Source organism: Protomyctophum parallelum, assembly GCF_964188405.1.
Source record: "Protomyctophum parallelum genome assembly, chromosome: 1".
Taxonomy (NCBI): domain Eukaryota; kingdom Metazoa; phylum Chordata; class Actinopteri; order Myctophiformes; family Myctophidae; genus Protomyctophum; species Protomyctophum parallelum.
In genome coordinates this window covers 42082556-42096392 of record NC_139697.1, presented here as the reverse complement: position 1 = coordinate 42096392, position 13837 = coordinate 42082556, and the positions used below count along the sequence as shown (strand labels likewise).

At 45.0% G+C, this 13837-nt stretch overlaps 1 protein-coding gene across 11 annotated transcripts in view; it reads right to left on the bottom strand.

The window, feature by feature from the left end:
• The window catches only part of macf1a (microtubule actin crosslinking factor 1a), a 266103-nt gene that overhangs the window by 7985 nt on the left and 244281 nt on the right, over positions 1-13837 (bottom strand). For 6 of the 11 annotated variants that reach the window (XM_083785940.1, XM_083785948.1, XM_083785941.1 and 3 more), the window contains 18 exons: positions 13307-13492; positions 12852-13007; positions 12371-12577; positions 11994-12113; positions 11654-11823; positions 11121-11280; positions 10749-10943; positions 10029-10301; positions 9272-9460; positions 9005-9116; positions 8603-8751; positions 8310-8472; positions 7961-8115; positions 7752-7826; positions 5113-5130; positions 3700-3817; positions 1828-1890; positions 815-850 (listed from right to left, as the gene is read on the bottom strand). In XM_083785940.1, the coding sequence (XP_083642066.1) occupies positions 815-850; positions 1828-1890; positions 3700-3817; positions 5113-5130; positions 7752-7826; positions 7961-8115; positions 8310-8472; positions 8603-8751; positions 9005-9116; positions 9272-9460; positions 10029-10301; positions 10749-10943; positions 11121-11280; positions 11654-11823; positions 11994-12113; positions 12371-12577; positions 12852-13007; positions 13307-13492 (2545 nt within the window). The remainder of the gene's footprint in view (positions 1-814; positions 851-1827; positions 1891-3699; positions 3818-5112; positions 5131-7751; positions 7827-7960; positions 8116-8309; positions 8473-8602; positions 8752-9004; positions 9117-9271; positions 9461-10028; positions 10302-10748; positions 10944-11120; positions 11281-11653; positions 11824-11993; positions 12114-12370; positions 12578-12851; positions 13008-13306; positions 13493-13837) is intronic. The other 5 variants (XM_083785944.1, XM_083785942.1, XM_083785943.1 and 2 more) reach the window with 4 other exon arrangements.

Below are 13837 nucleotides of genomic sequence, written 5' to 3'. Positions count from 1 at the left end.
CCATTGCCCCTAGCAACGGAATAGCAAGGCCAGCCAATTAAATTAACCCTACAATTATGTCCCCCGCGCCAACCAGGTGCACCCTGTAATTGGGTCCCCCAACCAACCAGCCATCAACATTTAAAAAGGAGCCACGTTGGGTTGGAAGCTAGTAGCATTATTAGAAACCCAGGCCAGACACGCCCAGGTCTTGGACGGTCCAATTCTCTTTGTCTCTTGCTTCAGAGATTTTAATCAACTATTTGATGTTTTTATTATTATTATTTTCCTTTTGGATTCTAGTCTCAAATTAAAGAAATACATAAATAAACAAAGAAAAAAATACAATAGGAATCTTTGAAACCATAATGGCTATGAGTTTTTTAGGTTCAGTATAGCTGCCAGTGTGATTCTAATGAACAGAAAATTGTGAATTATCACTGCATTAAAAAAAAGCTCATTCAATATTCATTTCCCCTGGTTCAGTGCATTTTCAAACCTTTTGCACTCTTTAGTGTCTTCCGTAACTTGGACATGCATTTCAAACATTTAGTTTTTGCCCCGATTTATTTTATACCATCAAGACCGGGGTGGGTGGGCCAAGCCCCACTGGTGTGAGTGAGTGAATGAGGAAAGCATGATGTAGTAGACTCTGGCACAAAGACAAGACGGACATCAACCCCAGGACAAACGGACACACACACACACACACACACACACACACACACACACACACACACACACACACACACACACAACAGCGGTGGTTGGTAAGTGATGCTTAAAAGTGGATGGATGGCTTGATGGATGGACAACAGAGAGAGGGGGTAGGTACCTAGTCGACAGCCGAAATAGCCAGGAGTGACAGTCACTGAGAGACAACAAGAGACAAGGTGAAGTAATCGCATGCTCATGGTGGGGTGACGAGAGACACACACACACACACACACACACACCCTGATAAACACATAGTGGTTGACTGCTCCTACTACTGCCCCTATCAGAAGAAAATCTCTGCATACACATGTGTTCATGCACGCACACACACACACACACACACACACACACACACACACACACACACACACACACGCGCCTACATGTTGCATACTGTAGGTGAGTGGGCACACACACAGGATACAAGTAAACACTTCTGGCACCAACTACAGTGAGAAACATGAAAAAGTGGGGTTACAGTAACGCACGCACACACACACACGCGCACACGCATGCACACCCACACCCACACCCACACGCACACAGAACTCTGAAAATGTGTAAAATAAAAAAACTGTGAACAAGATCCAGAGCTAGCGCGAGCAGAAAGCCAGGAAGAAGGGAGTCAAGGGACAATGACAGGAACAGGAATATAGGACAGGGATAGGAAGAAGGTACGAGGGACATTAATCCATAACATTAGTCCAGTGGTCACAGTCAGCAAGGCACAGCAACAAGCCCAAACCAACAAACCAAACCAGAAGGAAGACAGGCAGAAAGAGAGAGGAAGAAAAGACAGAAGAGGAAGAGACAGAAACACTGGGAAATGGGAAGGATAAAGCCAGTGAGAGAGAGAGAAAATGGTGAACTTATAAGAAGTATAAAAAGAGAAAGAATTAAGGAAGGATGAGAAGTCAGACAGAGCCAATAGGAACAGGATGGGGAGGAGGGGGGTGGGGGACCAAACCGGACAGAGTTAGTGAGGAAGTAGAGAACGCTTGCACGAAGGTGGTGAGAGGTGAGAGAGAGAGAGAGAGAGAGAGAGAGCGAGAGAGAGAGAGAGAGAGAGAGAGAGAGAGAGAGAGAGAGAGAGAGAGAGAGAGAGAGAGAGAGAGAGAGAGAGAGTCCAACCTATACGAGATGAAATGGAGCTACTGGAATCGCAGCGAAGGATCTTAAGTCCAGGATGTTGCACTGGGGAAAGAGAAAAAGGAAAGGAAGGGAAGAAGAACAGGGGAAGGGAGAGGGGAGAGATCTGAAGACCATGCACCATGCAATAGTATTGCTTTTCTTTTGAGAAACAGATAAAGGAAATAAAGTGGAACTGAAGAGAGTGTGAGAGACAAAGGAAGACCGCTAGAGGGGGCGAGGGAGAGTGTGACAGGGCTAAAGAAGATGATAGGGTAAGACACCGGATAAAATAAGGACAGGAGTGTATGATGGGGAGAGAAAAAACAAAACAAGATGGGGTCTAGTAAAAACAGACTTCATGTGGCCAGTCTATGATGTCACTCATCTGTGACATACTGTATGAGGTGGTTTCAGCCTGATTTGACTGCCATCCACTTCTGCTTACACATGACTTGGCTCTGAAAGAGGCTAGCCGGGTGGTAGAGGATCAAACACTTAGAAGTTATAATGTAATCTGAGCCCCTTTGACGTCCATTATAAGTGATATAAACATTAGTGGACAAGGAATATAGCTGCTGATCAGTCAGTCTCTGCTCTTTTAAGAGACAATTACTGCAATTTTAATTAACAAGCTTGGGCAACACGCCCTAGTCATGTTATTATTTGATATTTATTATTAGAATATTTTTTATTTTTTCATTATCATTATTATTATTTAATCCTTAGGTTTACCAATATTATTCATATCTTAATTTCTGTTATTTAAGCTCAACTGGTAGCTTCTATAGGAAGGCCACTCGATAAGCCCCTTTGGGTTTTTTTGGCACTTCCAGCACATCATGTATGTAACTTAATCTTGTTTCCTATTGTATATTTGCTTTATGTATTTCTTTGATTTTACCATATTGTTGTTATTATTTACATAATATGTGCAAATAAACTAAACTAAACTAGGGTGGGTTGCAAAATTGGCTCTGGAAATACAGATACAGACGCACAGAAATACCCTCTTATAGATGGCTATAGGCTACCCTCTTTCATTGAGAAAATAAAAAGATTTAAATGGAAGAACGAGAAAGGCGCCTGGAAAGGAGCCAACTTATAGGTGGTTCAGGCATCTGGTTAGGATGCCTCTCGAGCGTGTCCCTAGGGGAGGTCCTCGATGCACGTCCCACTGGGAGGAGACCCCGGGGCAGACCAAGGAGCAGATGGAACGTTTACATGGACTCACTGGCCTTGGAACGCCTCGGGATGCCCCGGGAGGAAGTTACTAATGTTGCTCTGGAGAGGGAAGTCTGAAGCTCTCTGGTGTATCAGACTATGGATAAGCCGTTGAAGATGGATGGATGGATGGATGAACGAGAACAGTGTTTGGAGAGAAAAAAGGACAAGCTCTTTGGGCACTGACACACTGTCAGACACGGACACTGCAAGAAAGTATAGGTCAGTATGGGTCAGGGCATCAGCCGGTTAACTCTAATGACGACTTCAGCAGGCGACTGGGCGTTCCGTGCTCCGCTCCACGCACTCCTGTGTAGGCAGCTCTGCCAGCATGCTCATCTCAACCCAGTAAGACCTGGGGTCAATTTGACCAATGCCTTCTAAAATCAGTAGTTCTCACAGACTCGCACTTTCAAGATTTTTCAAAAGAAATTCAAAAATAGCAGTTTTTACATTTTCTGTGAGACACACTTGCCGAAGGGGTCGTGCAATGAAATATAATGTATTTTGGTGAAAATGAGGGGGAGACAATCAGATCAATAGCTATTTATGTGGCTCATGTTTATGTGTGTGGGTGTGTGTGTGTGTGTGTGTGTGTGTGTGTGTGTGTATGTAGATGTAGATGTGCACGCGTGCGCAAGCACCACTAACCTCTGCATGGGTCATTCTTGACCAGGAACTCGTCCAGGGCCATCCAACCACCGCCGACCCTCACCATGACCGTGCTGCGCAGGATACGCACCAGACGCAGCTGCTGGGAGTCTCCAAACTAATGGCACAAGGGGACCGCAGCAGATCGCCAGAAGAGGAAGACAGAGGTGAAGAATGGAGAAGATGGAAAAGAGGTGAGACAGACAGAGGTAAGAGAGTGATTGGAGAAAGAAGCAGAGAGAGTAGAGAGAGAGAGAGAGAGAGAGAGAGAGAGAGAGAGAGAGAGAGAGAGAGAGAGAAATAATGAGTGGGGATTGGGGGGGTGGCGAGATACAGGAATTCAGTGAGTGAACAATTGTTGGCACATTGACCGCAAGCTTCAAACGCCTGATAGACACACACCCTTTCCCCAAACCCTGAGCACTAGATCCACATTTACATGCAGTCATCACTAAACGATACATGCATAAATTACTTGATCTGTTGTTGTCTACAGCGTGGTCTGTCTGATGTAGTGCACAGCCATAGACAACCAACTCAGAGATTCGCCGTATATTTTCAGAAATAAATTACACCACTTTTATTTTTCTATACCCACAGCAAAAGCAGTACACCCAAGCAGATTCTGCTCAGTCTGGTCCCCAGCAGTTTGATTTTGTTCCCAGCGCTCTAGCTCTAAAGCACAGAAGATCGCCTCACACCACTAATTACAACTTCAGACATATCATCGTCGCCCATCTCACTTTGCACAATTTGTCATTCTCCACACAAAACAAATCACACCAAGAGCACAACTGGGACAGTGAAACCTGCTCACGAGCTCACAAAACCAACAATGGAGTGCTTCATGTACATTTAGGTTGCATTCTATGGTGTGAAGATTTCCCTGGTGGTCTGTCCTGTGTAAGTGGCGTAAGATACAGTCAGTGATCCCATAGGTTCACACCCATAACCACTGTCGACCTGGTGTTCCTCCCTACTTTGGGCATGTCATTAAGTGTTGTGAGCTTCTAGATGGGCAATTTCTGCCATGCAACAACTTAACCCATTCTGACCGGGCACCCGTTTTGGTGTTAGCATCATGTTATGCTTTATCTATTGAAAAATAGCAGATCTACAAGCTAATATCGCGCCACCGAGTGGCGCGATACGAGCTTGTAGGTCTGCCATTTTTGAAAAATCGAAGAACGACTGACATTTTTAGAATCTGATCTCAGGTCAGAATGGGTTCATCAAACCAGTGTGTGTCCGGCGGAAACCTCGTATGAATCTGATCTCAGGTCAGAATGGGTTAAGTGTTTTCTTTTTATATTTTTTTATTTTGTACATTTTTGCAATTGAGAGCACTACGTTGGAGGAAAAGCAGCGAGCAGGTTCCAGAGGTCTGATCACTGACGTTGGGAGTCACTTTACCTGGTTTCCAAGGAAGAACTACAATAAATCATCCGGAGGACGAGAGAGAGAGGAGAGACACAAGGAGAAAGAAAAATAGAAGGAGTGAAACAACAGCAGTGACATCGACTACAGCTCTATTTGGTCTTTTGTGCACAGAAAGGCATTATATGCATAAAGTCTGTTCTATATGCCCTATAGAACTATATGCCGTATATATATGCAGTATACTGTATATTTATGGTATGTGAATATACAGTATATACATACTGGTGAAGTCTTCTCTATACTGTATACACGATGCTTCATAGGTCAAATATGAATTTTGCTTTCATTGAAACCAAATAATTGGAACCTACATGAAAATGCAATAACTGAAGTGCTTGAAAATCTACTTTTCCTGTCTTAAATAATAGTATCATGTATTTTATTTGTATTCCCGCACAAGCATAGCTGTGTATGTGAAGAGAAGCAGTGACAAGAATGCACGTGAATGCTCTGATGGTTAAGTGAGAATGCGATGAGAAACTGCCACGTGTGGTGAGATGGAAGTGACAGTCAGTGAGACAGTGAAGCCAGATGGAAACATGAACACACAGGTAGACACGAACAAACAAAGGAGAGGTGGACTGAAAGACGTACAACAGAAATGACAAGAACAAATCTGGGTGCAATTAGTGTGTCCCCTGTGTCGCTGTCGTACACTATGGGTATCATTAACCGATGGATAATGATGAAGAATGAAGGCAGAGACAGCGGCGCTGATGGCTGATCCAGAACAAGCTGTTGGAAGTGTTTATAGCTATAGCATAATGCTACATACAGTAGTAGATGCACACTGAGAGCCCAGGCTAAGCAGGTATACTGTTTACTGTATCCAAAATGCTTTTTTTAATAATATAATACTGTAACATAATGGCTTTGCTATTGGAAAATAGCTATAATATAATATAATATAATATAATATAATCCAAATCTTCATATTCTTGGTGCTTTTCTTTTGTCATTCCTGATAGTCACTGTACAGTGAGAGGGAGACAGGGTAGGTGGGAGGGGATGACATGCAGCAAAGAGCAGAGGTTCAGACTTGAACCTGGGCCAGCTGCGGGACAAGTACAGCCTTGAGCCTTATTTATGTGATATATGTGCACTTACCAGGTGAGCCACCGGGGGCGCCTCCCTGCTTTCTACTTTCTAACATTACTGAATTGTCTTGGCCAAGTTGACTTTTACTCATTTGACTACTGCAGGTCTGTAGCCGAACCACCGCTAACAATGCTAATTTTGTCCTGTACCTGGGGGTCAGGGTGCATCCACACCGTTACGCCTGCTTTGTTCTTAGTCGTGCGCAGGTGTCGCAACACCCTAAAATAGCATAGTCTACACAAGCTCAGAGCTCTGTGACGCCCTGGGAGCTTGTAGATCTGCCATTATCGGTGCGTGACACATGTGGGCAACAAAGTATTTCTGAGGCTTTACATTTACAACATGGCTGATATTAGTGTCATGGTGATGCACAGCCGCAGTGCTGTGAGATGTAATGTAACACAACATGTTATATGCATGTTATGATGACATGATGACATAACTGTTATTATACATTCAGACGCCTCCGAAATACACCATGAGCACATGATGTTGTGAGGTACACACGTAGACACACATGAAGATGACCGAGTCACACTCCTAAAACGGTTAGTCCCAATACTTGATTCTGATTGGATGGTTTCTGATTAGACCACGTAGTAAATGTCACGATAAACTACACCTTCAATCAGTTACTTTATATCAATCCCAGGTGCGTTATAGTGATCCAGCATATCTGTAGCTGCTTGATTTCCTTATAAACCCTGGCCGCGCTCATAGGGTTGTGAATGAGTGGCTCCGGGCGGCCTTGTAAAGACAGCAAGTCTATTCCCATGTCACTGAGAACAGCTGTTCACTAGCTCGCTATGCTTTTGTTTTTGACGTGATGTTCACAGACATATCAGCTAAATCTGGATTTAAAAAATGAAATGAATGAATTTCTGTCGAATATGTTAGGTACCATAATGAGACTGACCTAACACATAAGTTGTTTTTCTTTGGCAAAGTTTGTCGTAAACACATAGCCTGACTGGCCAACAAGAAATTGGCTCTCTCTGGTGGGTGCAAAGAGTAACTACATTTGTAAATTATAAAAATGTTATGATAATATTGCTATGTTTGTAACCGTTTTAGAAAAGCAATAAACCACGCGAGGTCCGAGCTTACCTTGTATTTGATAATGTTTGAGAGGGTTGGCAACGCTCCGCTGCGCATCGTGTCTCACCACGCCTCTCAGCCATTATAAAATACAAGGTAACCTGAGACCTCTTGCGGCTTATTGCTTTATTTAATGCTGAAAGGGGTGAGTGGTTAATTGGTGCTTGATGATGCAGTGAATGCACATAGCCTGCACCTGATAGCACTGATTACAACAAATAAACAATTACATCATTTACTGTATATCAACAGATACTAATGAGTAACAACTACTAATTAATGTTCCCAATTCTGCTGTTCTGGTAAATATCAAATTCGATGAAATATTCATCAAACGTTTAAACTGAAATAATATAATTTGACTAAACGGTTAACATTTCACTGTACAGTGAACTCTACCACAACAGTGGACTTACCCGGTACTTGTTCTCTCCAATCTGCTCTACTTGGAACCTCTTGGCACATTTACACTGGGCAACCTGCCGTGTCACCTGTAAAGGACAGCAAGAGGGCACGTGAGAAGTGTGTGTGTGTGTGTGTGTGTGTGTGTGGGGGGGGGTGCTGCTTTGTTTTCGTCTCATGTGTTATGTATGCAGGTACTATCACAGTTTCCGGCATCCCTCACCTCGTCCTCAATCTTGTCGGCGTCGGTGGTGGGTCTGTAGGCGTCCTTGTTGGGATGCAGAGCAGCTACAAACTCGTAGTAGTCAATATAACCGTCTCCGTCTCGGTCAAAGATGTCTGCCACCGCCGTCATCTCCAACCTGCTGGTGGGGAACTCTGCACAGGAGGACAGCAAACAATTAGCCGAGTACGGATGAAAGCCAGACAGCAGTCCTGTAACTGTTAGAGGCTAAAGAAATCAGACGGCCTTTCGGGTTGAGGACATTCCCTCAGAAGCCATAAACTGCATGGTGAGCTAATGTGATAAATTGTGGGGAGAAGAAATCAACCAGTCAATAATTTGGACCTACTTGAGGCCAGGATGCCGTCGATAAACTCCTGCCGTGTGATCTTGCCATCCTGGTCCTTGTCGATACGTCTGAAGAAGTCCATGACACGAGACTTCTTGTGGTTCATCCAGCGCATGTACTTCTTCCTCCACACATCAAAGTCAAAGTTGGCAAACTCTTTCAGCTACAAGAACGAGAGAGAGAGAGAGAGAGAGAGAAAATTGCATGGGTAAATAAATCGTCTAGTCAGCTGAAATTGATATGCAACATAAATGAACAACCGATAAAAATACAAATTTGAATGAAATAAGAACCTCCTCGAGTCTATCCAGACCGTCGTTGAGTTTGCGCTGGCGGTCGAGTGCCAGCAGCCAAACTTGCTGCCACCGGGCACAGAGTTGGTTGAGCCGTGGGTTGGCCCCAGCAAACTGCACGGCTGCCTGTTGCTGCTGCTGGTGTTTACCTGTAGAGGGAGCAAGATGAGAGACACACCACAGTCTTTATTTCATGTCATATGGCAGGTATGCATGGTAGGTACAGTCCGAGTTAGATCTGTGTTTCTGTAGTGACTAGGTATTAAATACGTAGTAACAGGGGCTATGAGCTACTGTTCTGCGGTGTCAGTTCCCAAAAAGCCTGATTTAAACTTTAAGCAAAGTTATGTGTTACAGTAACTAAATATAAGTTAGCCTTTAATGTTAAGCAGAGAGACTTACGCGCTCCTCTCCTCTCAGCCAGGCTGCTGGGAGGCCCGGCTGGTTTTCTTTTGTAGGTCTTAGTCACCTTGTCCACATCAGGCTGCTTCCTCGTCATCTCCTCCATAAACACCTGCGGACAAACATAGACATTTGTTATAGTAATCTAGCTAGTGCAGTGCAGCATAGCCATACCTGTAGTAAGTCAGCCATAGTGCAGTGCAGTATAGCCACACCTGTAGTAAGTCAGCATATGAACAAAATGTCTGTGGAGTTACAGTAGCCAACCTGGTGTTCTGAGATGAGTGTTTTGACTTGAGCGATGTCCTGCGGGAGGGGCTCCGTGTCTCTCTGGACCAATGTGGTCTCGGCGAACTGCAGCCATGACAACAGCTGCTCCAATAGGTTAGCGTTGTTGAGCAGCTCCGTCAGAGCCGTCTCCAGCCGCTGCTCGTGCTGCTTGGCCCACGTCAGCACCTGTAGGTGATTTAAATAATGAATACAAATAAAAAAGGGGATCTGTGTGATCCTACCAGCTAAATGGTGGATTGCCAATAAACAAACGACAAAAAGAAGATTCAGACACGAGTGAATTGTAAACCAGAGGACACCTGCATCTGCAACTTCTATCTCCCCTCTTGCACCTCCATCCTTGCACCTCCTCAACATTCCCTCCCGCCCAGGGGTCATCAATATGTGTCCATGGCAAAGGCTTGGCCTCGTTCGTGGCAATTTCTTTATTTAGTTTTTACACACCATTATAATGTTCTTACTTTGACCGTAAGACCCAATTACTGAATGTCAGTCTCCAGGTTTTCTTATGAAACTGATTTACTATGACACTATGGTACATGAGGAGTCCACTGGGACAGTGGTTCTCAACCCGTTTTACATAACTCTGAGAGCAGACAAATGGAAGGTTACAGACCTAAAACGGTAATTAGCTAGCTCTAGGCTAGCTTGTGTTTGTTTATCCCAAAATGTCCAGCACAAGCCAGCATGGCAATGAATGACCCCTCTCTCGACCTCCTCCCGTGGCCCTCACCTCCTCGAAGCGTGCCCTGATGATGGTGATCCAGTGCTTGATGGTGGTGATGCAGTCGGGGTGACACACGGGCAGGATGTTCTCCCCCATGCCGGCTGCTTTGTTGACATCGGCCCTCTTGTCCTCCACGGTGGCCATGAAGTCGCGGTGCGTGTGCAACAGGACCTGCAGGGTCTCCGCCTCCTCTGGGAGGACGCCGCGGAAACGCAGGGTCTGCTCTGCCTCCGACAGCCACTCCAGGAGCATCTGCACTGCCGCGCGGAACTCCTCCGCCTGGGAAGAAAGATGGGAGGGATATGTGGAGATGGCAGTGAAGCTCAGTGTGTACGACAGTTTACAGATTTTGAAGATTTTATTAAAAGTTGCTATACCTAGACCAACTGTCTGCCTCTGGACTTTTTATTTTTCACACTTTCAAACTATTTTTTATAAAAAAGGTTTTAAACTATAACGTAATATCACTCTCAATTCATCCTTAAATGAGAATCACCAGTAATTATTTGAAACCTTTTAGAATTCCAAATGCCATTGTAAAACTTAATTTGGAATTGTTGTGATATCCTTTAACTCTCTGTGTGCCGGCACTGCCACAAGGACTTTGGTGTGCGTAGAGCCTCTTTGTACACATCCTTTAACTCTCTAACAGTAGCACAATAGAGAGGACAAGGACACATGACTGCAGTAAATGTTCTGCTGTGTATATAAGCTGTCTTCTCTGACCTGTTTGAGGGCCTGCTGGAGGCGGGTCTGCTTGGTGACGGACAGGGCGCAGACCGTATCCCAGCGGTTGCTGAGCTCTTGCAGCTGAACTTTGACCCAGGCCGTGTCGTCACGGCCCGTCTCCATCAGCTCGCGGGCCGAGCGCTTCAGCGTCTGAACGTTGCCGGTTCTCTTGCCCAGCTCCTTCTGGAATGCCTGGGAGTGGACAGTGCTTTATTGAGTTTTGTGGCTCTCATGCTTAACTGTAATGCACTTATCTACGTACATACGTACTGAGAGTCTCACAACTACCATTGCAAATATATGTCAAGTGGAGACCAATCAGAGATTATAGGCCTGCAGTGCAGCCCATACATACATATGGACCAGTACCTTGTGTGAGTCCATGAGGTTTGTGACCAGATCCAGGTCTCCATGGACAGGCAGGTCCTCAGCCAGCTGTGGCTCTACTCGGTACAGCCAGTCCACCAGAGCCTGGAGGGCCTCGGCAAACTGACCTGAGAACAGCAGAGCCTCCTCCAGCTTATGTTGCCTGACAGACAGAGAGAGAGAGAGAGAGAGAGAGAGAGAGAGAGCAGAGGTTATTGGGTTTGTTTTCTTATTATATATGATACTTGGTGTCATATGATAATGTAACAGTATGAGTAGAACCGCAAACTAATGCGCTAACAAGCTTTATGGGAAATAACGGCACAGCTGGAATAAATCTTTGACCAGTGAGGTTTCTTGGTGAGAGATCTACACTGTATATATGATATTTTTATTTATTACATGCGATAATCCACAATAACAATGACTGGTATTGATTGGATTCCATTTGTTTACAGCAAATTAAAAAAATGAAGCAGAACTGAATGAAATGAACGAGTGCAACAAGTGGGTGAATGCAGCCACTTTCCTCTCACCTCTCAACACTCTTGCCACAGACGGTGTCCCACTTGTCCCGGACCTCTCCCAGCAAGTGGTCCATATTCTGGTTGTCCGCTTGGAGCTGGGCCTTGTCCCTCATGGCCTTACCAGACCGAACCGTGGTGTCGTACAGTGGCTGCTTGGAGCCCAGTGCCTTCTGGAACTCCTGTGCATGGAGAGAGAGGGAGAGAAAGAGAATTATTGCAAGCTACTATGGCACGTAGTTATTATTACGTCAATCTATAGGTTTTATAGTCTTGAAAACGACATTTTAGGATTGATAATTTAGGTATATAGATGTGTGAAACAACAAACGTGGTCTTCATGGTTCCTTACCTTGTGTTTAGCCAGCTGAACTTTGATCTTGTCTGGTTCATTGGAGATCTCCAGCTCCGAGTCCAGCCTGTTCTCTGCCTCCTCCAGCCAGTCAGTCAACTTCCTCCACGCCTCATGGAACTACAGAAAGAGATCAAGGTTTCATTTCATATCGCTGAAGGAATTCCATCACTGACGCGTAAGCATTTTTTGCTGCTAAATGACATGAGCCGGAAATACCTCTGGAATGTATTAAAAACGTTGAGGCATTAGACTGACAGTGAGCACAGCAATAGGTCTCAGGATCTCTATCATTAGGGTTAGATGTCCTTATTCTGGGCAGAACATTCGGCGAAAACAGCAGATCTGAATCTGAATCCCATACAGGAGGTCAGTACCTGTTTGGCCCGTTTGCGAGCCTCATCCAGGTGTCGACCTCGGTCCAGAGATCTTTGGACCAGCTTATCCCAGCGGGCCTGGACGCTCAGGAGTAGGTTCTTAATCAAAACCACATCTTGCTTGAGACTGGCGAAGCGGAGCTGAGAGCCGGCCTTTTCCAGAGCCAGGACCTGTTCTCTGTGGGTGTTGACCTCATTCACAAACACCTGGAGAGAGAGAGAGAGAGAGAGAGAGAGAGAGAGAGAGGGAGATTTGAATCAACCATTAATACGTTCAATATGTTCTAGGAGAACTGATAGAAAAGCTATCCATTGCGAGGCTAGGAGACTGAGACATAACTGTGCTTATTTATCTGGTGTACATCTATCTGGTATCGGGCCATGTGTAGGTGTTATACCACTACACTACTACTGTATTACACAGACGTCCTACACTATATTCAGTATACAGTACTATACCACTGAGTGCCATATCCATTACCTTGTGTTCATCTATTTGGAACAGGACAGTGTCCATGATGAGGCTGGGGGGCTGGGCCATATTGAGGGTCTGTTCAGCCTGGGTCAGCCAGTTGATGGTGTCCTGGAGAGAGGTCTGGAACCCTGTCGCCAAGGAAACAGCCTCGTCCAGTTTCACCTGTGAAAAGGAAGGAGAAAGATTAATGCAGGGGGGGGGAGTTAATGTCCTTTCTGTCTCAGCAAGTTCATCCAGAATAGACAAAATATATAGCTTTGCAACTACATGAATTATACATTGATACACTCCAAGAATATCATATTTTACTAATGATAATAATTAGCAACAAAATGTTATGACAAAGATGAGTATTGATGATAATATTCATAAATGGTTTAAAGTAATTATAAGAAATAAAGTATGAAATAAATTAGAACAGCAACAACAAAAGGACAGAAAACAGAGCAACGCAGTCTTACCTTGCGGTCGTCCATCTTGGTGTTGAGGCTGGCCCATTTGTTCTGCAGCATGGCCAGGTTCTGCTGGGTCTGGGTGGTCCCAGGACCACCTCCCTCCTCCCCACCACGGGCCAACAGCATGGACTCTCCCTGGTCCAATAGGCGGTTGTACTGCTCTCCCCGCTGGGCCAACTGGGCCTGAAGCTCCTGGAGAGGGCAGAGGGAGAAGAAACACAGTAGGTGATACAGCAGGTCCAAGAGACTGGGACAGAAACAAAGACAGAGGTTGGTGCTGTAGTGTAGACGGCACACCAGGTCCAAGACAGACAGAAGAGGCTGTGTATATCATTATTATACACAAACACTCACTGACATGTATCCAGAGCACTGGCCAGGGAGGAGTCGTCTTACTGCGTTTCAGACGTTAGTTTTTGACAATGGCAGCCAATTAAAAATTCATTGACAAGCATACGGCGAGTATCTTTTCGTGTGAAAGGATGGGCCAAGGTCATGTCACCTAATAGTCTGAGCAAGCTGAAACAGACCTGTGCC